At 49.1% G+C, this 27,940-nt stretch overlaps 1 protein-coding gene and 1 long non-coding RNA gene across 10 annotated transcripts in view; one reads left to right on the top strand and one right to left on the bottom strand.

The window, feature by feature from the left end:
• The first annotated feature begins 3,734 nt into the window (after positions 1-3,734).
• LOC117886382 lies at positions 3,735-21,431 on the top strand. Its single transcript, XR_004647950.1, has 3 exons — positions 3,735-3,871; positions 7,932-7,934; positions 21,420-21,431. It is a non-coding gene; the product is annotated as an uncharacterized LOC117886382 (long non-coding RNA).
• The window catches only part of KIAA0513 (KIAA0513 ortholog), an 82,946-nt gene continuing 58,881 nt past the window's right edge, over positions 3,876-27,940 (bottom strand). For 7 of the 9 annotated variants that reach the window (XM_034788102.1, XM_034788104.1, XM_034788106.1 and 4 more), the window contains 11 exons: positions 24,624-24,723; positions 24,101-24,174; positions 23,432-23,502; positions 20,793-21,000; positions 19,544-19,584; positions 18,862-18,949; positions 18,247-18,324; positions 10,209-10,238; positions 6,099-6,179; positions 5,016-5,110; positions 3,876-4,222 (listed from right to left, as the gene is read on the bottom strand). In XM_034788102.1, the coding sequence (XP_034643993.1) occupies positions 4,173-4,222; positions 5,016-5,110; positions 6,099-6,179; positions 10,209-10,238; positions 18,247-18,324; positions 18,862-18,949; positions 19,544-19,584; positions 20,793-21,000; positions 23,432-23,502; positions 24,101-24,174; positions 24,624-24,723 (916 nt within the window). In that variant the 3' untranslated portion in view covers positions 3,876-4,172. The other 2 variants (XM_034788109.1, XM_034788110.1) reach the window with 2 other exon arrangements.

Below are 27,940 nucleotides of genomic sequence, written 5' to 3'. Positions count from 1 at the left end.
TTAAGGCTGTCACAGTTTGATTGTTTTTTTAAACAGGTGCTGCAGCTCCCAAGGCCGGTAATTACGGGATGGGTTTGACTCAGCAGTTCCTTGCTACGGAGACGAATCTCACGACATTAAAATCCTCATCGCGCCAACATGACCTTGCACGGTGCTGAGGGGCAGGAGGTTACCCCCGAAGACACAGCTTTGAAGAAGAAAGGGGGTAAAGTTCATAAATTAAAACAACTGATGGGAAAGGTCATCGGGGCTGGGGGCTCTGAGCCAGCTAGTGCTTACATACCTATGTGTGCAACTTTAATCATGTGATGTCAGTAGGTCTAGACACTTGCTTAAAGTTTTGCTTATCGCTTGAGTGCTTTTGCTAGCCCTGGCTAGTGGAGTCTAGATCTCCCTCCAAACCAGCTGGCTGGTCCACAGACAGTGGTCTCCTAACTTAACTTCAGCAGGGAACCAAGCCTCTCTTCCAGCAGAGCACTCTGGAGACCCTGGAGCCGAGGGGGAGTGGGGGTGGAAGGTGACTGCTCCCAATCCAACAGCAAGCAAGGAGCTGACCTTTGCGTCCATATGCTGGACAGGCACAGGAGAGGAGATACACAGCCCTATGAGTCAGGCTGGCCACCTGTCATGGATGGCCACTGGATCCAGGGTGTCTGCCTCTTTTCCAAGTGGGGACAAGCACTCTGCAATGCTGGCACGACTCCCCTCTTACCCCCTCCTTGGGTGTCTCCAAGCGAGAGAGAGGGGTTATTGGGAAGCATCTGCCAAGCTTTCTGGGAGAGCTGGGGCAGTCAGGCTCCCGCATTCCACAGGGGAGGGGAGTCTCAGGAGCCTCACAAGAGAGCAGTGACCAGGGCCGCTCGCCCAGTATTCCCCGGAGGTGTACTTGGCACAAAGCAGCTCTGACCTGAAAGGGCTGAGGCAGGGGATTGTGACAGTGGGCGAGTGCACTTGGCAACTGGGCTGTGGGTGTCAAGGGAGTTAGCTAGCTAGCATGGGCAAAGAGAGGCGACTCTGGGAGCTGTGGGGAACACAGAGGGCTTTACTGCCTTGTGCTACTCAGCTGTTCCCACTTAATATTGCAAAAAAACCACCTCCTAGAGCACGTTCTCCTTAGACTGCTCTGGGATCTCTCTCATTTGCACTTAGTCGTGACTTCTGCCTTTTAACCCAGGACCGAAGCACAGACTTTTCCTATTAACGCATGATGAACAACAAGTCTTAGTAGTAAGTAACTGACAACAACATGGACACATCAAAACTGGCATGGATCAGAAGAGGCAGATCTACTGCATTTGCAATCTGCAGGAAAAGGATCACCTGCCCCAGAGCTCATGACCACCACAATATTTGGTCGCATACCCAACTCCAAATGCCGCTGCTTCAGACACGCCGAGGAGACTTTAGCACTTTTACAAACATCTACGTAGGACTTTTTTTTCATTTCCTGAGCATCAGTCTACGATTACTGGCTTGCTTTGGGGGCTAGGAAGAATCACACAGCACACTTAAAAATCTCAACATGACTGGGAATATTGGCAGAGAGGTCACTCACGATGTTAAATACCCTTCTATAGATTTAGGAAGTTACACTGCAGGGCCAACAAGTCAAGAGGCAGCATTAAAACAAACCTGCGACACTATGAATCTTACAGTATGTAACCGACAGCACAGAGCAGCCCCGGACAAAATCCCTTGAAATGCAGGCTCATGTAAACAGAATTCAGCGACGGTAATACTTTTGAGGGGACACAAAGCATTGAACACACACAGCAAAATGGTCACCTGAACACCACAACACAAGCAGCATTTCATGTAGACAACTAAACGATTTCTATTGTAAATTAGTAGTAGGCTGTAAATCCTTGCTTGACAGCCACCGAGCATGTGAAGGGGCTCAAAGCTTGCCTGCCTTTTGCATGTGTCTGTGCTCCACAGCCTTTAGCATGGGCTTTCGACACGCCTTATGTTCCCACAGGAGAAGCAATCCCATTTCCCTTGCATAAGGCTTTTCTAGAAGAAATTCCAGCATTGATCTCGAAGGTCCCTGAGTTTTGCTACAAGGTTCCCATTTTTATCGAGCCATCTGCCCCTACCAAAAAAAAAAAAGGTTTATTAGTAAAGCCTACGGCCTCTTTTAAAGTCACTGACATTATACCTGGATAATTCTAGTCACTCCATCCCTCTCTAAACACTTGACACCCAAGCTTCACTGACACATGCTGCATGCCACACTGGTAACAAGGGACCCAGAAAGAAATGAAAGTCTGTGTACTCTGCTCTACTGATTACAATATATCCAGGAGGCTGGAGTCACAAGGCCAGGAATAAAATGAGTATTTACAAAAGGCCTTTTCAGGATGGCTCATGAAGCTGATTGGTATGGGAGGGGTCAGGAAGGAGAACGGAGGATGATTAAATTTGTGGGAAAATAATAAGATTAATATTTCGTTTCCTCTTGGAACAAGAACAGCACGATCTGTAGCGTGGCATGCAGAAAGCCCAGAGGCCGAGTGACTCACTAGCACCTGCACTGGAAGTGTTATTTAAAAGTACAGACAGACGTGCATCAGTCTGGTCTGGTACGTCTGAAAAACTGGTGGCTGGAAGCGGTGGTTAACAGGAAAATGAACCTGGGTTTATTTTGTACTGGGGCAAGTCACAAGGACACACCGTGCTCCAATCATTTCTGGTGTGTCTCCTGCCCCCGAGTTACTCCCTCATCCCCTATATTTCCATGTCCAAGCCTTGAACTACACTCCATTGCTCCACCAAGCAAACTGAAATGGGGTGAAGCTCTAGGGGAGTGGGCAGCTGCCATTGCTGACCATCTCCTGGTGGGAAGGCGCCACTTGGAGGATTTTCAGAGCAATTTAGAATCTGCAAGAGGAAATGCACCATCTCTACCAACAGAACCCAAGCAAAGCAACCCCTCTCCTCCTCTCTCCAGCTGACGGCTGTGGACCGCTACAGATTCCCCTGAACAAGGCTGCCAACAGTCTATCGAGCGTACTAAGGAAGTTCCTTTATTTGCCCTCATACTGAGATGTACACACTTCACCCGCTTTCCTTGAAGCGGATACAATAATGTTCTCAAAGGGTCACCGTGGAAGAATCTTTGTATTGAAGGAGGGGGCTGGCTAGCCAGTTACTGCGTTGCTCTGACTGCAGCAGAAAGTTCTGCAGGAGTTTCTGCATGCCTATCACCCAGACCAAGAGGGATGTTTTCAGATAGATAACGAAATGCACTTTGACACAAAAATCAGACTATCTGCGGCTCCACAATCAGTCTCCTACCCTTTCCCAGAGCGGTCCCATCTGCCCAGATTTTGTCACTAAAGAATTCTCTCCCTCTCTAGCCCCAATAATGGAAGCAATCAACGTTTCCTTTGGAAGGGCTGTGCAAACTGCAAGGGCATCAGCCCATCTCACTGCAGAACAGTAGGTCAAACCAGATGATGGGACAGATCGCTCTGATCTCAAGGCTGGTTCTTATCGCAGCAGCTGCTAATCTGCCAGAGCAAAACGCAGGGTGCACCTGTTGTGGATAAGCTTTCAATGCACGACACACTACAAGGAGGGTACAACTCTTGATCTCTGAGCTGGGGGGGCTTAGAGTCCTGTTTTCACCTGGATTAGCCACTGGGTACCAACCTTCTAAAGTAACAAGCACGCAGTGCTACCATTTAATTCCCACGCTTTACATCCAACCCCCCACCCTGCCTACAGCATCTCTTGACCTCATCAGCTGTTGGCTACTGAAGCAGTCACATCAGGAAACAAAGTTTTCAGCAGCATGGCCAGTGCAAGGCACCTCCTGGGTGCCTGGGATACAGCAATCCTGCCCCTTCCCCGAGCCCACAAACACACAGTTACTCCATTTTACAGACAAAAACACCTCTTGGAATATTCGACTCGGACAATGTGACGGGGCTCAGGGACGAAGGAGCATCTGAAAAGGGTTGGTTTTGTTTGAGCTCCTATTTCTACGGGCTGCACGGCGCAGCTCTAAGGTTTGCTGACAATCATGCAGGTTTATTGTGGTGGTTTTACGTAGCCCATCTTCAGTTGCGGGTGGTCTCTGAGGAAGAAGAGTCGTCCTCCCACTCCGCACCCGCACCCACTGCCGCGCCTCTCCGCCTCTCTCCAAACGCCGGACACAGGCCAGACGGCTATTCAGCCGCCATTTGCTCAATGTGATCAGTAAGCAGCTTGTTTTGCTCTGCAATGCAAAGAGAAAATGAGATTGTGAGGCCCCGGTTTATCGTTCTGCTAAGATGAAAGGAGAGGGACGGTGGTACGCGCGTGTGGGGCAGATGCTGTCCTAAGGGTTCTGGGGGCAGAGACACAACTAGCAAGGTACCAGCATTTTTGGTTTTTATTTGGTTTAGAAACTACTGGATGGGGAGTTTCCCCAAGTGAGTCTTGAACTGTAAACAAACCAACGGTACACACGGCTCGATTGGGAGCTGCTGTGAAGTGGCATCTCTCCACTGTAATCACCCTGAGCTACATGAATTGACCCCAGCTGGGGATCCAACCCCATTGAAATCAACGGCATGGTGCCCATTTGCACCAGCTGGCGATCTGGCCCGATTTACTCCAATGAAGCTGCAGCAGTTCACACCAGCAGGGAATCTGGGACCATTAACTTCACTGGCACTATAGCAATTGACCCCATCTGGGGGTCTGGCCCCATTGGCTCCAATGGCGCTGCACTCCGAATCTGACCCACATGTACATGAAGAAACAGGCCAGGCATTTCAGACAGCGTCCGTGAAAATACGGTGAAATAGTCTGAGTTTGCCAGAGATTAGGAGGAGCCAGTGCTCTTTGCCCAGGACACCCACGGTATTTGACCGATACGCCCTCTCTTCCGCCATTGCAATTTGATTCTCCTGGCATGCGCCTAACGCTGGGAATGGAAGCCAGCTTGGAAGTCAATTACTTCCCCACCTCTTCCCCACCAGCCATGTTCCCCTCCCTCCAGCGCACAGCCTCCGCGCTTGCCCTACCTTCATCCAGGTTGCCAATCACGGCCTGCTTCTTCAGGAAGTCGTTGCAGAGCTTCTTGCTCAGGCCGAACGCCAACATGTTGTGAGTGAAGGTGCTGGGGAAGAGGAGAGACACATGGCACGGGCATTGCCGAGAGTCTCTCACGAGAAACCCAGGCTGGACCACACCACTCCCCCCTCCCACTTCACTAACTAGCCAGTAGGGCCGGGCCTAACCGCAGCGCTCGGCTCTGGAGCGCCCCAAAAGGCAGCGGTGTTGGGATCGGGCCTCCCTTACAGTTCGGGGGTTGGAACAGGCGTCGGGTGTGTGTGTGTTGGGCATACCCCGCCCTTCCCATATTGCTACATGGGGCAGGGGTCCTGGTCTGGAACAGGTGAAGCCCCCGGCTCTAGAGTTCAGCGTACACCCCCTGGCGGCTGCAAAGAGCCTCTCACCTTCCCCGCCAATCTGGGGGTGTCCGTTGAACTCTCCCCCTTCCCCACACCCGCTGCAGCCATCAAGGTAACCCCATTTCAGCCCCCACCTGACAAGAGTGGGGCAAAGGGGAGGGTTCTTCCAATCCCAGTCCAAGCCATGGGCGAGAGGAACTTAGTGGATTTCTTCCTATCAAGGCGGGAGAATCCTTGTGTTTGCTCTTAGGAGGGGATAGGCATGAGGAAGAGGGGCTGGAAAACCCTGGACACTAGAATGCTGGTTCTGAGAATCTTTATATAGATTAAAAAAAACCCACTACAGCGTTTTCCATGAATGGACAATCTCAATACAGGAGTGACAGCATTTCCAGGACAGTGTTCGGCTCCACCACCGAAGCTGTTTAATCAAGGAAGGAAATGCCAACGGCCCAACAACCCCTTTGCTTTGGCGTCAGTCTGTTCGTCCCCTCAGACAGACTGAATTTCTGTCCTTCGTTATCAGAGAGAGACCTGACCCAAAGCCCTAAATCTGAATGCTCGGGCCCCGAGCCAAGCTTCACTGCTCTGTCCCCATCTCTTTTTATTGAGATTTTGTCCATCACGACAACGGACAGGCTCCTTCTGGCCACCCAGACGCAGGCGTTATCAGTCAATTAGCGCGTGCCTTACCCAAGCTGCCCGAAAGTGATGTTCTCGTTAAACCGTAGGCTGTCGTCACGCTCCTCCTGGGTCATGTGACACCACTTCTCCCTGCAACCACAGGAACAGATCTTGTAGCAGGAAGTCCCCGTGCAGCCTCCCCTCCCCACCTTCACATCCATCCAAACCCTGCTGGCTGCCAAGACCCAGCAGCAGGCTTGTAGGAACTGTGGAGCTGATGAAGAATATATCAAGGCAGCCTGGAGGAGAGAACAGGTGCAGAACACCTGCCTCCATGCCCTGCTCTCTCTCTTCTGGGCAAACGGCTGAGCCGTCCCTAGGCTGGAGCTGGCAGACACTGCAGTGGTGAGGGAAATCTGCAGTGCCTTGCTTTACTGTACACGAAAACGAGTCCCTACGCCGATGACAAAAGGGAGAGCTTGACAGCAGGGACACATCAGCATGTGCCTTCCACACGCAGCTCTGAAATCTGCCTTTAATGCCAGTTACTGGGGGTGGGTGCTGGGGGTTCGCCGTCTGGAAGCAGCAGTCCCTGAAGGCAGTAGCATGAAGGTAAAGTATTCACCCACGTCTCAGGCTCAGTTTACATATCAGCCTGCGCTAGTTTAACTAAAGGCGATGGAGGGGCTTAATGGATTTATTTAAAGGAGTGTAACATCTGTGTTTAGGCCTGGTCGGCTTCTAAAAATTAGATCCACCCAGCTACCTCGCTCGGGGCTGTGAAAAATTTCACGTCCTGTGCATCAAAGCTAGTTTGCCTTAACCCCCGCTGCTGACGCAGCTGGGTCGATGTAGCTACCACCTCTCGCGGAGGGGAAAAAAACACTACCATGGACGTGGGAAGTGTCTACACTCTAGCGGCACAGCTCCCATGCCATGGCTGTGCTGCTGTAGCAGAGACATGGGCTTAGACCAGGACTCAGTCAAGGTTCACCCCACCTCCTAAAAAATAAGATGCAGAGAGATCTGGACTCCTGGATAACAAAAAACCAAGGGAAAAGGCGTCGGTTATGCCTCCTTTTCCATGGGCTGCAGTCACACGACTCAGGCAACTACCTTAATTACTATGCTGTGCTCCAGATTAGGCTCCATGGCGTGTCACACCGGGCCATTGTGAGCGAGGTCCGACAGGCTTTGTGGACTGGGAGCTGACGAATCAACGGAGTTTGATTCGAGGGAGTTTGAAATGAGACAACAGTCCTCCCCTTGAGGAGTATGGAGGGCTCAGTACACAATGCTAGCCATGCAGCCTGCATTCTCCGAGGAATATTTTGAGCTAGAGGATACGGTCTCAACTTGCCTCCGGAGGTCTAGCAAGGTCACTGAAGTTTATTGCCACTGCAACTTCACTTTCAAAATAGTAAACCTTGAAAACGGGATCTACGTTTGTTGAATTCCCATTTGGGGGAACTGACAAAAGCCTTGAAATAATTAATACTCTGAAGTGCAAGCGCCGTGGCAGATGATCCCCAACAGCACCGGCAGCTCAGCACCTTTTGGACTGTATTTTGAGCTCTTTACCCAACAAGTCTGCATCCACTCCCTCCTCTCATTAGTGAGGAGCACTGAGAAAAACCGAGTGGATTGACAGATGCAATCACCTAGAATACACACAGCATTTGTGTTCTTGCCGAGCATTTCATTATCAGTGAACACTACATTATTCCCAGGAGCTAGATGCATGTTTGACCATGAAACTAAATCAGCCTATTGTAATTTCGGTCATAGCCAGCAACTTTTTTGTACGCTCCCTCTCACATATTGCCCATGAAAGGTTACTGTGTGCAATCAAAACTAAAACCGGAGGAGATTGTGGGGCTCCCCATACAGATGTTTTACTAGGGGGTCTTTCACAAAGCCACTATCATGCCAGGACACAAGTCATTCTAGGTATGTTCATTACACTCATTTAATACATGCACATGGGGAAGACTAGAGGTCAGGGTTTCAGACAGCCCTCTACTGAACAGAAATCCGGTGGGGGGTTATGTACAAGGTTCAGAAGAGGATAAAGAAAAGGGAAGGAAAAAGGAACAGGAAGAAGAAACAACAGAGGAGTGGCAAAAGGAGAATAAAAGGAACAGCACACGAACTTCCACTGCATGTTTAACTCGCCTGCACCTAACTGGAGTTGGAGGTGCTGCTTCAACTGGAAATAGATGGTGGCACTAGGGTATCTTCTCAGCAAATTCCATAGTGTAACCCTAACTAGAACAAGTGTTAATTCCTGCTGGGACTGGTGAACAGCCCTAGTTCTCTCAGATTGCTCCCATGTAGGGCCCAATCCAGCAAGCCCTTCCTCGTATGTTCAGTTTTTGTTAGACAGCTTTGCAAGATTGGACCTAGAAGCTGCAAGGGATTTAGCTGCTTCAGTGGAGTCTGTGTGGCCAAATTCTGTGCCATACTAGAAAGTTTAGGCATATGTTTAAAAGCACAAAGTCTGTCAGGATCAGGTTCACTATAGCAACCAATATATGCACTAAATCTGAAGGCTGCCAAGGCGGGGAAAGAAAATCAGCAAGGTGCTTTAAACGCTGGAAGCAGAACTTTACAGATCTCACTGTCCCAGTTACAGAGGAAGCGTATTTAGGTTTTTCTGCTCTCTTCGTATATTCTTGCTGAGAGAAAACAAGATCAAAGTGACCAAGGGAGATTCATGATGCTTCTAGGTCTGTTATTCAGAAATAACGTGTTTGCAAAGGAAAAAAAATATGTCTCTACTTAAATACCTGGATCTTTATACTGGCACAAAAGGCCACTGTAGCGATCAATTTGTTTCTTCACTATCCCTATTAGACGAGCACGTGGATTAAAGCTTTGACTATTATTTACAATGTACTAGGGAAAGGATATTTCTGCAAAATGAGCTTCTAAAATTCTAGCTCCTCAGCAGGGCAACGCACCAGCAAGCTCAGGATGTTGGACTACAGAGAACTCCAGGTTTGAGCAGGTACACGTCCAATTCTGGTCAGCAGTGTGATTTGTGATGCACGAGGGTTGAAATTCACCCCCTCTGCATGCAGAGATGTACAAGGCCCTTGCATCAATTAAGTCCCATTTAGTCTAGGCCCCGTGCACGAGTAAATTTCACACCAGGCAACTAATTGAGCAGTGCTCTGCTTACACAAATTGAGTCGATTTCCTTCCCTAACAGACATCAGCTGCGCTTTCAAGAACTTATCTGTGAGCTCCAAACAGTCCTTTTTCAGGTAGGCTTTGTTTGTTGTCACTTAAAATGATTTGTTCCAGGATCAGACATCAAGATCTAAAATTTTTTTTTAAACCAAAGAATCTTTCCCCAGCCCCAAATTCCAGTTTGTTCTTGACTCTGATCCCCAGTAGATCGTTTCTTGAACTTGTAAAGCTCAAGAACATAACTCTCAACGCAACCTGCTAGCTTCCCCTCATGGGCACTTTTTTTTTTTTAAACATAAGCCACGATTTAAAGAAAAATAAATAAATAAGAAGGCAAGATTGCAAACTGGCAAAACATCTTCACAACCTAAAGCAACAGCAGCGTTGGAAACGCACTAAGGCAGGGGATTGAATATACCTTGATTCAGCACCGCACAGGAGTCAGGAACTGAACGCGAAAAAAGCAATGCTCACCAGACCACACCATTTCACAGAGTCAGTAGCAAAGGAAAAAATAAAATAAGGAAGAGAGGATAGAATGACATTCCCCCCTGTATGCTAGGAGACTCAGTTTGTGTCCAAAAACTGCCCATGAAACTGGAGCATCGCACAGCTGCCAGTGTGTGAAGTGGCACAAGAGAACAGAAGTACAAACCATCAACTGCTCTATCCATCACGGAGCTAGTTCATTACCGAGAGACCTCAATGCAGCGGCCTGTGATTAAGTTTTGTTTTAAAATCCACCAGATCGAAGGATTATGAATATAATTGCTTCCAGTTTTCTTCTAGTCTCACCGATAGCACTATCCCCATTTCCTGAAGGTGGAGCCAGATCTGAATTTGTGCCCATTTCTCATTTGAGCAGGTGGTATTTCTGAGCCCAGCCTGCATCCGAGACATTTTACCATGGTGGCAAAGTTTGGACCTGAAGTGAGTCAATGCTACTGTAAAAATGCAACAAAGTAATGATGCGGACAGACACACCTCTTTTCCTCTTCCTCTCCAGTGTTCCCTCTGGAGTGGCAGCAGAAACAGGGTCAACAAAGGTTACATGTTAAAGATCATGCAAGATATATGGATGGAGAAAAAGAGAAGAACAGATGAAAGAAAGAAAGTCATTATAGGCAGAGAGAAGAAAAAAGGATTTTTGTTATTTTTCTTTCCCCCTTGCAGGAAAATCGCCTTCCCAGTGATCTCAACTCTTCTCCTGTTCTTCCAAAGCAATTACCAAGTATGAAACCAAACATTTCTACTACACGCCCCCAGCCACCCTGGGGAAGGACTTTAGGCAGTTGTTGCTTTAGGGATTTTCCTCCTGCAGAGGGCTGCGAAGAGAGAGATACAAACCCAGCTCGGTAAGAAAAGGTGTTCACAAAAGCAGACTCTCTCCTGGAGGCCTTTAAGAAAAGGAAGGACAGGGGAAGGTGTCTCACTGCAGGGACCTAGTGTGTCTTTCTAGCCTGGTCAGAGGGGGTCCGTGACTGCTGGGCACACTCAATGACTGCGTCTCAGGAGCACGTGAACGGTTCAATGGGAAACTCCCATCTATAAAGCAGGGTTGGAGTCGAACACTGAAAGGGACCAGTCTTTGGACAGAAGATGAGTTTCTCATCACCTTTAATCCCCGAGGGCCAAAGGTCAAGGTCCTTAACTCAAACTCCCATCAGCTTCAACGAGAGTCTGCCGCGGGGTACGTCTACACTTGGAGCTGGAGGCGTGATTCCCGGATGAGTGAAGCTGCAGCAGCACGAGCTGCGGGATGAGCTAGCCGGCTTGAGTATGTACCTAGGGTCTCTGACGGGCATGTACTTGCAGTGGCTAACCCGTCCCGCTGCTCACACTGCCATGGCTACCTTCTATTTTTAGCATGGTAGCTTGGTGAGAGCTAGCGTGTGTTTATCTCAAGCTGAGAATTGCAACCCCAGCTCCATGTAGAGACATACCTCAGTCAGGACTTCAGTGTAGGCCAAACCCTAGCGAGTAACCAGGAGACCAGAACCCATTCTAAACCAATGCTGAGAAAATGAACGACATCAGGATAGCGGCTTCTCTTTGCCAAGCCAAACCCTAACCGAGGCACTGAAACTGTTGCTACCAAGGAATGCAATGGACTAGTTTAAGCCCTTTTCATGCTAATGCACTGGAGACCATACAAGGAGCTATACAATATGGTGAGAGACTTGGTCTGAGCACTGGACTGGGAGCCAGGAGCTTGCAGGTTCTAATCCTGTCCCCAACACACTCACTTCCTTCCATCTCAGTCACCCCATCTGTACCACGGGGATGAGAATGCTTGCCTGCCTCCAGGGAGCTGCAAAGATTAATGTTTGTAAAATGCTTTGAGAATGAAGAGCCCAAGGTGTTATAAAATGAACCTCGTGGTGCCTACAGAAATGCAGCTATGATCTTTAAAGCACAGAGATCTTTAGAAACAGACCCCCACACCACAGGCCAGAAGGGCTGTAAATCCGGAAGGGGTTTACATCTGCATGCGACTTTTGCACGAAGCCCCTCTGTAGCTCTGGGGAAAAGGACAGAAGGCCAGGGCCTGCTTTGATTGCTCAGATTCAATACTCCATCACCATTATATGAAAGGAAGCTGCAGCATCAGTGTCACAATCCCCTTTGCAATCCATTGCACGTGAGAAGTTGGAGGCATTAATCCCGTAGGAGAAACCCTTAAATACATACATGCTCCTGCATTAATGATCACAGCTGGAAGACACTGCAGGTTCCTAGAACTGGTATTTATCACTGGCTGCTATGATAAGAAGCTGCTGGTGAATCTCTTCTTGCAGGTATGAACCCGATTTTCATCTCATTCCTCTCTATGAAGCAGTGAGCGCCATGTCTGCATGGCGCCTTACCTTGCACCCACATGGAGCAGGCAGAGCTGGAACCAAGCCTGTTGCTTCGCCCCCTGATTTCTAACTTAAAACGACTTGCAGTGGTTTTATTTTATTTGCAGAGACCAGGGCCAGCTCCAGGGTTTTGGCCGCCCCAAGCAGCCAAAACAAAAAAAACAAACAAAAAAGCCGCGATCGGCGGCAGCAATTCGGCGGGAGGTCCTTCACTCCCAGGCGGAGTGAGGGACCGTCCGCTGAATTGCCACCGAATACCTGGACATGCCGCCCCTCTCCGGAGCGGCCGCCCCAAGCACCTGCTTGAGAAGCTGGTGCCTGGAGCCGGCCCTGCAAGAGACTGTGCCGTCCCTGTCTGAAGGGCTGTGATCAGCAGATCTGGCTGTCTCAGAGCTCTGCCAGGACCAAGGTGTCTCAGCAGTTTGCTTGCTAAATTTTGGAAACTGTGGTCATGTGCAATGTGATCCTGGCAACCACTTGTTTTTGCGAGGCGTTGATCAGCCAACTGCACATCTGCAGCATGTTCACGGTCAACTACAGCAGAGCCTGGATAGAGAACGGGATCCAATTTAGGAACACACAAAATTCTTTTCCAAGACAAGAAACTCACGTGCCATGCTCAGTCTGCTGCATGAGTTCACCTGTTGGGGGCTTTGGATATAAAATGGATCCTTTTCTTTTCAAAAGGAAGAAAACCCAGCTTGTCAGCTTTATATTTTAACTATATTCATTGATTCATAGATTTTAAGGCCAGACAGGACCATTTGATCATCTAGCCTGATCTGCGCATATTGCAGGCTATTCAATTTCACCCAGTTACTCTTATGTTCAACCAAACAACTTGCATTTGGCTCAAGTTTACCCTCTGGAAAGGTTTCCACTTTCACTGGAAGACACCCAGAGATGCAGTAATCATCACTTCCCTCGGTAGTTTGTTCCCATGGTAAATCTGTTAAAAATGTGTGCCTAATTTCCATTTTGAATTTGTCAGGCTGCAGCGTCCAGCCATTAGGCCTTTCTCTACTGGATTAAAGAGCCCTGTGGCACCCAGGAAGGCATTTATACACTGTAATCAAGTCATCTCAATCTTCTTTGTGATCAGTAGACAGACTGATCTCTAAGTCTTACCGCAAGGCATTTTCTTTAGCCGTTGATTCTTTATGAGACTGTTTTCTGCACCGTCTCCAATTTTTTCAACATCCTTTTTAAAATGCAATCATGATTGTGTGCAGCATTCCAGTATCGGTCTCATCAGTGCCAGATTGAGAGAGAAAAATCACATCCCCACAGGTACTCTCTACTCCCGTTTATACACCCATGGATAGCAGCAGCCCTTTTTGCCGAGCACTGGGAACTCATGTTCAGTGGCTTATCCACTCTGACCCAGAAATCCTTTTCTGAGTCACTGCTTTCCGGGATACATTCCCCCATTCCGCAGGTCTGGCCTGTATCCCTTGTTCCTAGACTTTGCATTTGGCTGTATTAACACACATTTGGTTTGAATGGGCCCAGTTTACCGACTGATCCAGATCTCTCTGTATAACTGCCCTCTCCTCATCCGTATTTATCTCTGCTAATCTTTCTGTCATCTGCACATTTTATCAGCAGTGATTTGATATTTATTGCTAGATCATTGATAAAAATATTGAATAGTATCAGGCCTAGTACCGCTGCCTGAGGAACGCCACTAGAAACACACCTTCTCAATGAGTCCTCACTGACAGCTGGTTTATGAGATCTGTCAGTCAGTTCTTAATCTATTTCATTTGTGCTCCATTGTTATTGCATAGTGATAATTTATTAATCAGAATATCATGTAGTACTACATCAAACGCCTTACAAAAGCCTAAATGTATTATCATCTATGCGGTTATCTTTATCAACCAAACTTGTAATCTCATCAACGAATGAAATCAGGTTTGTTTGACAAGATCTATTTCCCATGAAATCATGCTGACTGGCATTAATTATATTCCTATCTTTTAATTCAATTCCATATCAACTTTTACATTATTTTGTCTCTGACTGATACCAGGTTAATTGGCCTGACCTGGGTCTTCGTGCTTGCCCTTTTTGAATACTGACACAACATTAGCATTCTCTCCATCTTTTGGAATTTCCCTGATATTACAGTGTTTATTAAAAATCTAACATCTTCAACAGGCCAGAAATCTCCTCAGCCAACTCTTTTAGGACTCTTGGGTGAAGTTATCTGGACCTGCCGATTGAAATATGTTTATGACTATGAGATGATGTTTAGCATCCTCCTCAGTCGCTAATGGAGCGGAAATAACTTTATCCTGCTGTCTGTCTGATTTGGGAATTTTCTTTTGATTACTGTCATCAGCCTAGGACTTATCTTGAAGTTTTCAGTGACAAAACTACTGCTCATAACTATAACCATGGGGTATGTTAACAGCATACCAAAGCTGCTTATGTCAGACACCACGTTCACCAGGGGAATCTCAGCCCCCAGGAGATGTGGGTAACACTAGAAGGTTCCTTTACAGCAAAGTTTTGGTAGCAGAGTTTAGCATAACATTTGCGGAGCAGTGAGAATGAAGAGCTGGGTCTCCCAAATGGTGACTAAGTTAATTCCAATAGGGGGATGACCTCTCTACTGGGGGCAAATTAACAAGGACTGCAGAGAAGCGACCACTTTAAAAAAAACTATGGGGACAAATTAGGACGACCAAGCACAGCAGAGAAGAGTTTCCAAGGAGCTTTAGACTCAAGATTCAATCCATTACCTCTGGATTCCTGTCTACAAACAGGAATGAGTGTCAAATGCACCTCTGGTGTAAGCAGGTGTAATGCATTCCCATTGAGTACCGCACCTGCATACTTCAGGGCTCAATTTTGGCTTAAGTACTAGAAAAAGGGCCTCCACGCTATCACTTATGTCTTGAACAGTCTCTAAGTGATACCACAGACCGGGCAAAGTCATTCTTGCCTTATCCCGAGTCGGCAATTTACCCTGCTTTCACATACTCCGGCGGAGTCTCTGAATGATGCACATATTCCTGCAAAGCTGCTGAAACCCTGGAGATCCTTCGTCAGAGCTGCGTGCATGGGGAGGGAGATGGAAGCGTTAACAACGCTACAAATCTGTAGCAGGAATTGGCCCAGTCTGAGGCCTAATGATGCCACAAAAAGCCTTGGTGCAATACATACCAAGAGTGCAACTTGTATCCCTCCCCACAACAGCCAAACCAGAAGGGCGGCAAGGGCGTGTGTGTGTGTGTGTGTGTGTGTGTGTGTGTGTGTGTGTGTGTGTGNTGTGTGTGTGTGTGTGTGTGTGTGTGTGTGTGTGTGTGTGTGTGTGTGTGTGTGTGTGTCTGTCTGTCTGTCTGTCTGTCTCTAGGTACCAGTGACAGCACACATGGAAACACCCCACAGTACCCCGGCACTGACTGACTGGGAGCAGAGTTTATGGCCCACCTCGCAGTTGCCTTCTGACTAAGGTCAGGCACTAAAATACTGAGTCCATTTCTTAACATTTGACTTCTACAGCAGACTGAGCCCTTCATTCCTCAGGAAGGGGAAACGCTCCGCAAACTACACACGTGCACCAGAGAAATGCACCCAGTTCTGGGGTGGGCACTGCATGCTCCATAACAGAGCGGGGAGATGTGCCAGTAGGGGCCATTTAGGCTAAGACAGTAGGACAAACCATTCCTGTCCCATGAATTAGCATCCTGCCTGTGGGGCGTGGCCACAGGGGGTATGGTTTCACCCCCAATGGGCATAGTACTCACTGTACACATGCCATGGAAGGATGAGGAGCTGAAACAAGATTTGAAACTGCAGTTCCAGGGGGAATCTTGGAATTTCCAGCCTGAGGCTTAGATTCCCGAGCGCCTCCCTCCTCCCCCCGAGCCAGCACGAACCTGACTATACCATGGCCAATCACCCGCTGGGTGCCAGGTCTGAATGAAGGGATATTGATATGGAAGAGTTCAAACCAGCGCAGAATGTTACTCTGAGCCTAGAGGGCTTCCCCTGGCCTTCCTTGGAGCTGCTAAAACAAACCACAGCGATGCTTTCTGTGGATTTAGGACTGTCCTTTAATTAAAGCTAAAAGGTAAGCCACTGAACCTGATATTTTCACAGTGTCCCAAAGCGAGTTGCAGGACGCTACTCATTTTAAATCTGCTCTTGATATTTTCATTCAACAAGCTGTGCCCAGGCTCACGTTATGCAGCTGCCCTTTCCTACCTTCCCAACGGTGCCACGAGACATTGCAGCTTTTCAAAATCTCGGCAATATTTGCCATATCCTGGCCACAGCTGAGAAAACCTATTTATTACAAATGTGTTTTGTTTTTGCAGACAAGGAAAATCAGCCATCCGGTTAGCTCAGAAAGGCATTCTCATCACAGAGCAGCTGCCAAAGGCACATGACCTTGCGGGACATTTGCTCCTGCTAATTTCATGCTTCATAAATGCAAGTTGTATTAATGTTCAGTAGGATCTTTCATTGGTTTGTGTTTAAAAAATACTGAAAACATGCCAGTCTTTTCCGGTCCATCAGGGCACTTCATATCTGGTAAGTAGCTGAGTCCTAGATTTTGGCATTTTTCAACCACAGATCTCAAAGCACTCTACAAAGGTAAGGAAGCATTGTCCCCATTTCACAGGTATGGAAACTGTGGCAAAGAGCTGATTCGCCCAAGGTCACACACTGAGTCAGTGGAAGAGCAGGAACAGAAGCCAGGTCTCCTGACTCCCAATCCAGTGCCTTATGCACATCGCCATGCTATCTTTCTTAAAGGGACACTGTCAGGTTAAAAACAATTTCTTTTAAAGTAAGTGACCCACCCTCTGTTATAAGCAACATTTCAGAATACTAAGTCAGAGAGAATTTTAAAACCCAAATTGATTCCTCACCACTTATGAAGCTTATTTCAACATTTAATTCAGTAACTTGAAAGGTCAATTTCACTTCTCTTTTGAGTCCATCTAATTTCTACTTCTCCTCTGCCTGTACCATGCTGCCGCCACCCTTTCACAACACTACAGAGGATTTTGCAATCCTAACAATGAAACCTCCCATATAATTTTATCATTTCCCTGCAAGGTCTCTATTAACACAGCTCTCGTATGACTTGCATTTAAAAAAAATAAATAAAACAGACAAAAAACCCCTACTAGATTTTTGACCCAAGCTCTGCGACTGTGTCCCTTTAAAAGCAACTAAAAACAAGAAAATCTTTGAGATCCCAAATCCTCAACAAGATAAATGTCTAGACTTAAATGACACGTGTCTCTATATTCAAAAAGAACACTGGAAAATGTATTCTTTCCTTTGCTTAGCTGCCTAGACCCAAGCTCAGGGTTCTACTTCCATAGCAGCCCTGTAATCAAACACCCAAGCCAGAGCATTTCCCTGCAATCTGCTTCTGTTTTGGTAGATCAGGTCAATAGCGGCAGGACCAAAGCAGGACCTTGGGTTCAGGTCTTGGCAGATAGGTAAAAAGAGACTGATCATCATCTATTTGCTATACAAACGTAGCTATTTTGGAGAGATGATTTCAGTGGATTTCTCCTGCCCCAAAGGCACACGGCCTCTATAACATCGATGGGAACTGCACAGCTGAACCCCTCTAAGCCTATGGTAACCAAGCCCCTCAATGTTATTTGACCACAACTTTCTGTGATCGAATAGAAGCTGCCTTAGATGCTCTCCTATGAAATTGCAACCTCTGAGAAGCGCTGATCCCCACCCCTGCAAGTTCTAATGGGCGGGGCTGCACTGCAAGGACCAGCCCTTTCCAACAGCTACTATGCAATAGAGGCAGCCTCACTATGCACTGTACCCAATGCAGAGAAAGGGCCTCCAGAAAGAAGGCCTGGAGGAGGGGACAGGCTCCATTCACCGTACTCCTCCCCCATAACGCTCCACCCGGGATTCCAAGCTCTCGGACCTTCATGCAGTTAGTTCTAGAATTAGCCGTGGCAATTGCCTTCGCAGTGCAGCAGGATTTAAACAGCTTTCAGCTGGGTGGATTTCTCAGCAAACTGCTGCAGTGGGAAGGGTCTAACCTGTCATCTCCACTGTTGGTGGGGCTGAGGAGTTTGAGGGTGAAACATGGGCTGTTTTCCCCTTGCCTTCCAGCCCTCCCTTGCCAAGGGCAGCCAGGATTTCAGTTCACGCCCTACCTGGTGGTGGGAGATCTCTTCCTCCTCTCGCAATGGACAGCATCAAAAAAGGCTGCGTTCCAAAATCTCAGGGTGTGCCTGCAAAACAGGGAGAAGGCATTGGAGACGGCGCGTTGCACAGGAGAGCATGGCCGCCACCCCAGCAGCACCTCCGAGCGACTGCGGGGCACTTGTGCACGTACACGGGGTCCTGCCAAAGGGCCCTCCCCACAGATCCAGCCTTTGGCTTCTGTGCACACAGCATGCAGCAAAGAGAAGTCAGCTTTACTGAGTTGTTAATTCCTGATTTTGGGGGGTTTTGATCAGTGGCTGCGTTGATAGATCTCATCGTTTGGGGGGTGGGGGTGGGCAAGGGGAAGGCAGAGTCAACTCTGCATGTGCAAAGAGTAGAATACTTGGATTAGGCACATGGCTGAGTTATGGGGAACGGCAGCACGTCACTCGGCCAGCATGGCAGGACCAGCTCTGGGCACTGCTCTCTGAGTCGCTCAGGGCCGGGGTTCCCCCTCATACTGCTGGTGCTGGGCAAGTGGATGCTAATGCCAGCTGACTCAGAGGTACCAGGCACAGCTGGGCCCCGGGGGCTGCAGCGGAAGGCGGATAACCAGTCTTTACCAGATAGGCTGCTGCTTCAGGTGCATATATAAATAGATCTTCTCTCCCTTCTTCTCCTCCTCCTCCTCCTCGGGGCTGTACAAGGAAACTGTCGGGAAGCAGAGTTGCACACCAAGGCTGTGAGGAGGCTGATCTGTACGAACACAAACTTGGCACTGCTAAGCCACTCACCCCCCCACCCAAGCAGTCACCCCGAGGTATCGAGGGAAAAAAAATCAACTCCGACCATCCCTAGTGGGCGGAGAGAAAAGCAGCGCTGCTTTGTTTTTCCTCCTCAGGCTGCTGCTTGAACTAGAGGAGCTGGTCCATTAGCTCAGAGGCAGGAGCCGACACAAACCTCTATACAGGGAAGGGCGACAACACCACACCACAAAGCACCACACTGCGTGCGTGCAGGTTACATTCAGCATCCACGGGATGCTGCTATGGAACGGGAGATGCTACTGCTCTGAACAATGGATTGGAAAAACGTCCTCTGGTTTCACTGCAGCTTCCTTAGGTGCCCCTGCAAACCGCACTGAGAAGTTGTCAGTCATTCCCTATGGCGATTTCACTCTCCCGGTCACTTGACATGATGCTGGCTGTGCCGGGGCATTTCACACCGTGTCTGCCCCCTGAACCCCACCCTAAGGTCCTGGGGATCCCTTTGCTAAAGCCATTGATTTGCGGCCGCACTGCTTACCTGTCTTCTGCAGCTTCTCCTTCGGTTTGTCTTCCCCTTCCCTACAGCAAAGAAACCGTGCCAGTCAGCTCCTCCCTCTCAGAAACAGCAGCCAGATCCCCCTCCTATCAGCCCACATAATTAAGCCATTCAGCCTGCTGGCATCCACCTCCCCCATCCAGCCCTTGGGGCGAGACGCAGTGGTGAGACACAAGAGGCTGACCGAGGTGCTAGCCATGGCCAACGTACATTGGAGCCCTTGGGAGAGTTTCACCCAATAACTTCATGCCCACACAGACTATTTCCCCATAATGTCTCCGGTGCTTTGCAGCCACACTTTCCTCTCAGAAGTGGGCAAGCATATTATCCCCATTCTGCAGATAGGGAAACCAAGGCACAGGGAGGCTGGCTGATCTGCTCAAGGTCACCCAGGAAGTGCAATCCAGCTCTCCCAACTTCCAGTCCCATGACTAACCATTAGTGAACATTCCAGCTCTGGAATCACCACCCTTGCAGAGTTGGGGCGCTCAGTTGGAAAGCCTCTGGAAGGTTGTTACCCTTCTCTCTGCAGTGGGCGTTCTCACACTCTCACTGAGGGAGCCACATCTAAATGGAGAGGGTGTCTTGGGGACACCTGCACGCCCATTTGTGATCATACGGGCCACCTTCCCTCCGGCTCCCATTGGTGGTCAAACATCGCCTTCCTGGCGTTTAGTGCATTTGTAGTTTCATGAACTTTACAGCCTGGAAATGAGGCGCAGCAACCAGTGGCATGTGGCCTGCCAAATCTCTGCCGCACATCGGCACGTTCTCTCTGGGCTGCTGATGGTCCACGGAGCAGTTTGGGAACCACTGCTCTACGCCCAAAGAAATCCAGCTCCGGTGACCACCTGTCTCAGCACAGATAGGGACAGACATGTAGGCCTCGCTAGGAAGCCCATGTAATGCTAAGAGCTACAACTGGAGAGCCTGAATTAGCTCTCAGATCTAGGGGCCTTGTGCTGGATGGAAACATACCTATCCATGTGTCTGTCTCACACTCTAGTGACTGCAGAGCTGGGTGCACGTGTTATAAGGGAGATAAAGCCCTGACAGGTAACGGAGGCCCTTCTTTAGCCACCTGAGTAGAGGCACCTGCTTTCAGAGCAGGAGGTCGCCTGTTCTACCCCAGATAGCACGCGCTGAGGGATGAAGGGCACAACCCGTTTGTCTAGCCCACAGCACGCGTCCCCTACACAGAGCGTCAGAGCACTGCTGGAGCAATACTCACTCGCTTTTCTTGCCCGTGGGTCCCTTGAGCTTGGTTTCCAGCCCCCCGAAGAAGCCCTTCACATTCTCAGTCTTCGCTGACGTGTTCTTCAAGAGTCGCTCGGCAATGTCTTTCTTCTCAGCCAGCCAGCTGTTTGCCGACTTCAGGTACGAGTCGATGCTCCCCATGGGCTTCTCCTTAGCCTCTGAGGGCAGCGCCTGGGCTTTACCTACAAGAGAAACAGGAGGTTTCTAGAAATGGCTCTTTTAAGGGATCCCAGGATATCTAAATCTAGGCTGCTCCCTACCGCAAAGGCGGCTGCATGGCTTTAGCTACAAGCGCCTCAAGTACTTACTCCTAGAAAGGTTACAAAGACACCAGGTTTTAGCCACATAGAGACTAAACCAACACCACAAGGCTTTACAAGGCAAATCCCCTGTGTCAGCATCTCCGTCTCTCCAGGATGCATCCTTCGCTTTAAAGCCAACAGCGTGTGCATGATGGCCAGCATCTCCTGAACCAACAGGTGGTGCAAGACAGACTGCTGAGGGGTTTGGCATCCTCATAGCTAGAGAGCAGAGAGATTCTCTTGGCTGCTGCAAGGACAGTCAGAGGGGGACCAGTCACTCGGGACGTCACTGGTCTGAGATCTAGAGCAGTGGTTCTCAACCATTCCAGACGACTGTGCCCCTTTCAGGAGTCTGATTTGTCTTGCGGACCCTCAAGTTCCACCTCACTTAAAAACTTGGGCTTCAGCTTCAGCCCTGAGCGGTGGGGCTCGGGCTTTGGCTTTCTGCCCTGGGCCCCAGCGAGTCTAACACAGGCCCTGGCGACCCCATTAAAACCAACTCGCCCACAGTTTGAGAACTGCTGATCTAGTATATAGAGCCGTATAAACAAGTCATTGTAGGAAATTTCAGTTTGCGTTGACTTCACTAGTGCTTGTTAGGTAGCCTGTTGTAAAACTAGGCAAATATCTAGATGAGTTGATGTGCCCCCAGAAGACCTCTGCGTACTCCCAGGGGTACGGGTACCCCTGGTTGAGAACCACTGTTCTAGAGGAAAACTCTTTCCAGCAACCGACCGGATATTTTACGAATGCCATTTCCCCTCTCCACCGCATTCACCAAGTCCCTCACTCTCCAGCCCCCACATTGCTCAGGGTCTCCTATTAGGTTACCCATCTATTTCCTTTAGTCCTTTGGGACCAACTAATCACCGCCTCACTGTGCTACGAGGCCGCATCAGCCCAGCTCCACTCGCTGACTCCCCCAGACAGTTTAACAGTATTCCCTCGCGGGCAGCGGGACAGGAACGGCGAGTCAGAGAAACTCAGCAATGAAAAGAAGCTGGCTCCAGTCATGAAAAAAAAAAAAAAAGCTGTCACTGGACATTGATTTCTTATTTGAAAAGCTCCAAGCTCAGCAGAATCAGAGGAGCCCGGGTTCCTAACAGGGGGAATCTTTGAGCCTCACGAGTCCGTTTTAACCTGAGCTCACAAACTTTGAAATGAAGTAAACTCAATCGCGCAGCACTGCCATGACCCTTCACGCTGTGCTGAGCTGATAACACGGGCCTTAGAATGGGTGCGTTTCCTGGCCGAGAACACAGGAACAGGGACCCTCTAATAATAAAGGAGAGATGTTTAGAACAGCCGGATTCCCCTTCTACTGCAGCTAGAGAAAGCATGCACCGCAGACCCAGGTTTCAATATTTATCTATCATGGCTCCCATCGGCCCAATAGCCAAGCACTACTGAAAGAGCCAGCTGACATCTCAACAAGGACACACCAGAGTTTGTCCCCCCTTGGGCATTTGTGGTAAGACACTGAGCACCAAGGGGTTCAAAGCAGCCGTGAGCTGCCAGACGACATCTGGAGCACCCGCGATACACTGAGAAACACGCTCCCCTCTCTCTGCATATACATAACTCACAGTAGCACTAATGACAATCATGCACAGGAAGAAGAACCCTCAATGCCATAACAACACCGGGCTCCCAAACACCGCTCAGCTCGTGCCGGATGTTAGTTCCAGTGACTGCGATACTGATTCCACCTCCGCACTGGGCATTTGGCGCAGGAGCAGCACCCGCAGCCAGAGGAACATGGACAAGGAGAGAGAGAAGCGAGGAAGCTCCTGTTTTTTAAAATGGACACAATTTTCTGTTGAAAATGGCTCCTAAGGCTGAAGAGTTCCCTGTTTAAAAATGCGTTGGATTTAGACCAAGATTTTCAGACGTGACTAGTGATTACGGGTGCCTCAGTTTCTGCGCATCCAACCAGAGACCCAGGAAGGAGGCCTGATTTTAAGGTGGTCCTGAAGCCCCCCCGCTCTGAAAAATCAAGCTGCTGAAGTCTCTCCAGTTGGCGCCCCACAAATCACTAGTTAATTTTGAAAACTTTGACCTTTAGTTTTTTAAACTTTGGTTAGAAAATTCAGCCCCCGGCAGATACCATTCTCAGTGACTGCCTCCCAATCTCAAATCAAGCGGATGTTTCTGCCTGGGACTAGGGACGTCATCCTAGAGCCAGTTGTGCCCCTCCGAGCGAACACACGTCTGTTCTAACAACCCACCCTCACACTTATTCTGAGTCGTTTCAACACCCCTGCTCCTTCAGCCAATATGAGAAAGGCACCGGTGCGCACAAGCTGCTTACCGATGTGATAGTAAGTGAAACACATGGTCATTAGATTTTTGGCAGGACCAAAGTCATCCATCTGGTGACACCTGAAATGGGTGGGGGAGAGAGACACAAGGAATTAGCAGCCACACCTACAGCAGCATAGCAGAACTGGTAGATACCCAGAGGTACCAGATGTTTTGGTATCAGGCCACCTCCTCCATAGTGTCAACTTAACCATACTCACCCTCCAGGTACTGTAGATCCCATTTGGGAAATGTCAGACTTCCCGCATCCCAACTGCTCAGAGCCCCATCCACCCCAGCATTACCGTCTCTAAATCCACCTACCTACCCAGGAGCAGCTCCCCCTGATGCTTTACACTAAACCAGACACTCTGCTTCCAAGCAGCACCGTGCATTCACACTGGAGATGCTGCAATTGACACGTGGCCCTCAAAGCAATTTTGGTGCAATGCAGCTGGCACAAAAGGTGCTTCCAGAGACATTGCTCTGCGGTTCAACTGGGGACAGGCAGCTATTCAGTTAGTACCGGTTGCTGACTTTCTACTTAGCTGAGACTGGTCTCCCGGAATGAGGTGGCGTGAAAGCAAAGCGTCCCTCTGATGGCTTGGTGAGTAGATTACAAGAGGGCTCAGTTGTGAAAAAGGAAATCAATCCTGCTTTGATATCTGCCATTACTTACTCGAACAGCACCACCGCGAAGGACTGCACCAGCCGATAGAAAGTCTGCTCCGAGACGCACTTGGAGTTACAACGCTGCAAAGACAAACAAAGCCGACACACGCCAGTGTTAGCACCGTTTCCTCTCCATTGCCACTGAGAGCGCAAGCTCCGAAGACCTGACGTGAGCGCTCCCAGAGAATTCGCCACAGTGGGGCTGGGCCACTGGATGCTGGTTTGACCGTGTGGAATTTTACTTGGGAGCTGGGAGGGGTTTTGATGAGTTATTTTGATTTTTTTTTTTTAAATGAAACTGACGGCTTCTAACATTCCGCTGCCTGGTGATTGATACAGTCGCATTTTTAATGTAATTCAATACATGCATCCCTTTGCCCCCAGCTCTCCCCACTGAGATGAGGCATGGTCTCCAAACACACCACTCTGCTGTTCTAACAGACGTCCAGGAGACCCACCCTCCTGCCAGGCACCCTCAACTGCTTTGACACAGAGTAGTTAGCATCAGGCAGCTGTTATCCCCTGCTCACCTGAGCACTGACGTATCTTGCAAACCACTCCCTGCCTTTTCCGTTCTCTCCGCTGCACAGCTCCCCAAACTTGGCCTTCTCTTCTTGGTCCAGGTCCTCCCTGGAACGGACAAGAAATCAAACACTTCAAATTCCCCTCCCGCACTGAGCTGCTCAGAAAATCCCTGCAGCCTGTGAAACAAGCCGAGGTATTCGGAGAGCCAGGAGCAGCCCGTGGGGGGAAAGAATCCATGAGTTCTATCGAGGACACAATCAATCAAGGACGCAGCTGTATCAGCAGCGCTACATGTACAGGACACAGCTGTATTGTCATGCACATACCTGCTGCTCGGCCACTCCATTCTGCTTCTGGTCTTCACTAATAGATGCAGGACGTCTATAGGAGCAGTTTTTTTGTTCAGTGTATCACAAATCACCAAGGGTATGTCTACACTGCAACATGAGCCCAAGCTTACGTCTAATCCCTACGTCTAATTACGTCTAATGAGTCTGTGCTGCAATTGCGCTAACTCAGGGCTCTGACACAGAGTCCCAGGACCCTGCAGGGGTGGAGGGTCCAAGCTCAAGTTAAGCCGGGACTCAGGATCTGAGCTCTATTGCTTTGCAGTGTAGATGCAGCCCCGCTTGACTTGGGGGCTAAGGAGTTAGCTGGAAGTATCCCATAATTCCATGGGACAGATTTCTTAGTCCTCTCTACCCCACAATCTGCAATGCACTCTATTGAAAACGGAAGCCATCCCTGCTTTGTGAATGGCAGCAGCTCAGGTCGGCGTTGACCCATATTCTTCTGATCACCAATCTGCAAGCATGCTGCCAGAGAGCCGCCTGGGTTTGCAATGGAGAGCGAATCGATCAAACCTTCTGCAAAAGCGAGCTGCTTCCTGGTAGCATGCAGGGCAGTAAAGTTTTCCCACAGTGCACCACATTCGGGAGTAAGGGGTAGCTAGGGACTCGGACATTGTTACTTTGATTCAGGTCTGCGCACGTCAGTGTGGACATCAGAGCCCTAGGTTCAAGCACGGATTAGAAAAACATCTTAACATAGGATTAAAATACGTCAACGTTCAAGCCCAGGGTTCCCTAACACAGGTCAGCTGACTCGAGTCCCACTAACCCTGGGCTTACATTGCAGTGTAGACATACCCGGAGTTACACATTCATCTTGCAGTAACCCCCAGAGGTCCCAATTATTGACTTTTGCTAGACACTGTACAACTACATGGTAAAGACACAGTCCCTGCTCCAAAGAGATTACACTGGCAATATGGATTAATGACAAGACACGATCGGGGGATGAATATTTCTCGCCAACGCAGGGAAGGGAGGGATCGTGGGAGTATAACATTTATTGGTCTACCTGCTGAAAGACACCATGACTATTAATATAGCATCATAGGCGGTACGTGGCATTTTACAGGAGTAGCAAGACAAGTTTATGATCCAATAGTCTTGGACAACTCCTAAACCATGTTAAATGGGCACGTCACCTTCCTTAGCCAGGGAAGGGCTGAGAGAGGTGCCAGAATTTCTTTACACACTGTAAGCAGAGAATAAAGTGCTCTGTGGTGGAAGTAAGAGGCAAGACACCAATACAGCAGCTGAAGCACAGAGAAGAAGCTGTTAATGAAAATCAGGCAGGGGCTAACCAACACCAGCCATGCACAATAGATTCACTCTGCGTTTGGAGCCGAGATGGCTGCCTGGAAGGGGGGGTGTGGGCAAAGCCGCACTGCTTAGTGGGAGTGTGATGCATTTTAATTGGGGCCTCTTCAGCGCATGGTTTCAATTTAGTTTTAAAAAACCCCAAGCAAACCAAGTCATTGTGGCTGTGAGGAGCCGAGGTTTCTGCTCTGGGTTGGGATGATGCAGCATTGCAGTCCCCAGGCAATAGCACTTGTAAACGAGATAGAAACATTACACATCTCAGGGGCTTCTCTAGTGCCAAGAAAGAGTGTTTCTTAGTGAAAAGAATTGCCAGCACGGAGGCAGCCAAGTGGGTTTTCTCCTCTCTCGAGTGCTCAGACTTGCCAGGAACCTTTTGAAAGTGAAACGAGAGCTCTACTCTCAAGAGCTATTCACTCAGCAACTCAACGAGGGCAAAACCCCATCGGAAATAGAAAGGGAGCATCGCAGGGCCAAAAACATCTGCTCTCCCGGCCTGCGCTCTTCACACACAGTGCCCCGGGAGCACTGACCAGCACTGTAGGAGTCAACTGGTTTGTAAGATGAAAGCGCGATGGAAGCTCAGGGTAGCGCGGATGTGAGAGAGCGCAAGGTGCGAATTGACCCCCAAGCTAGCCGGACACAGACCGACTGCACACACAGGAAGGGCACTGTGCCCGACCACCATTGCCAAGTGCTACCTACCTAGAGAGTTTTAGCAAGACTGTAGCAGGGTGTGGCAGGGCCCCGTTGGCTTCTGCCTCTGCTAGGTTCACAAAGTCACTCGAAGACCCTGGGTTTAGTAACCACTGGTGCATTTTATTCTCAGGCTTGTTCCCACACCATTTCACCATGTACGCGTAATCCTTCACCAGCTGCAGGCAGGAGGGAGGGGTTCATTCCCTGCCTTTTCCCTTTCCTCCTGCTCTCCTCTGGCTTCATTCCCCTCAGGCTTTTATGCAGCCCCAGGGTAATTAGGTAGCAGCTGTCTCCGCTTCCCCAATTAGGGCCAGGTTATCTCCAGCCCACTCTAATTTGTTCACCTAAGGAGGAGTGGGCATGACAGAGGGCTGAATCTGCAACCCTTTGCCCAGCACCAGGTCACAAGGACTCAAACCTTCCCTAGCTCCCATCACTCTTAAATTTTGTCTACACTACTGAAGTGAGCTGGGTGTGCCAGATGCAGCCTCAAGCTTTGGCTAAACACAAGGGGGTCAACGTCCCTCGCTGCTAGACAGCTTCTAGGGCACGGTTACGGAACTGCTTGCTGCAATGGGCTTGAGCCCCTCAACACCAGCAAGACAATCACATTCAACCCGGCCCGAGTTGGAGCTTATATTCCCCAGGCATATGCACTCCCAGGAGCTCCTGGATATTGGGGAAATGAAAAAAGATTCACGACATCAATACAGGTCTGTTTCATCTTACGCTGGGGTTACATTCCGCAGTCACGCAAAGTGAAAATCAAGTATAGTCAAAATTACATTGAGTGTAATGGTGGGCGGAATCGCCCACACTACAGGTACAGTATTAAAGTTGTTGTTTTTCTCTTTTTTGTTTTTGCAGACCACGCAAACTGAAATTGCACATGTTAAATGCGCCTAAGATGCGACAGATCTGTACTAAAAATTCTGGTCAGTTTCCATTTGAGAGAG

This window comes from Trachemys scripta, chromosome 13 (assembly GCF_013100865.1).
Source record: "Trachemys scripta elegans isolate TJP31775 chromosome 13, CAS_Tse_1.0, whole genome shotgun sequence".
NCBI classification, from domain to species: Eukaryota; Metazoa; Chordata; order Testudines; family Emydidae; genus Trachemys; species Trachemys scripta.
Note: the sequence above shows the minus strand (reverse complement) of the source record. Positions and strands in the feature narration are given on the sequence as shown.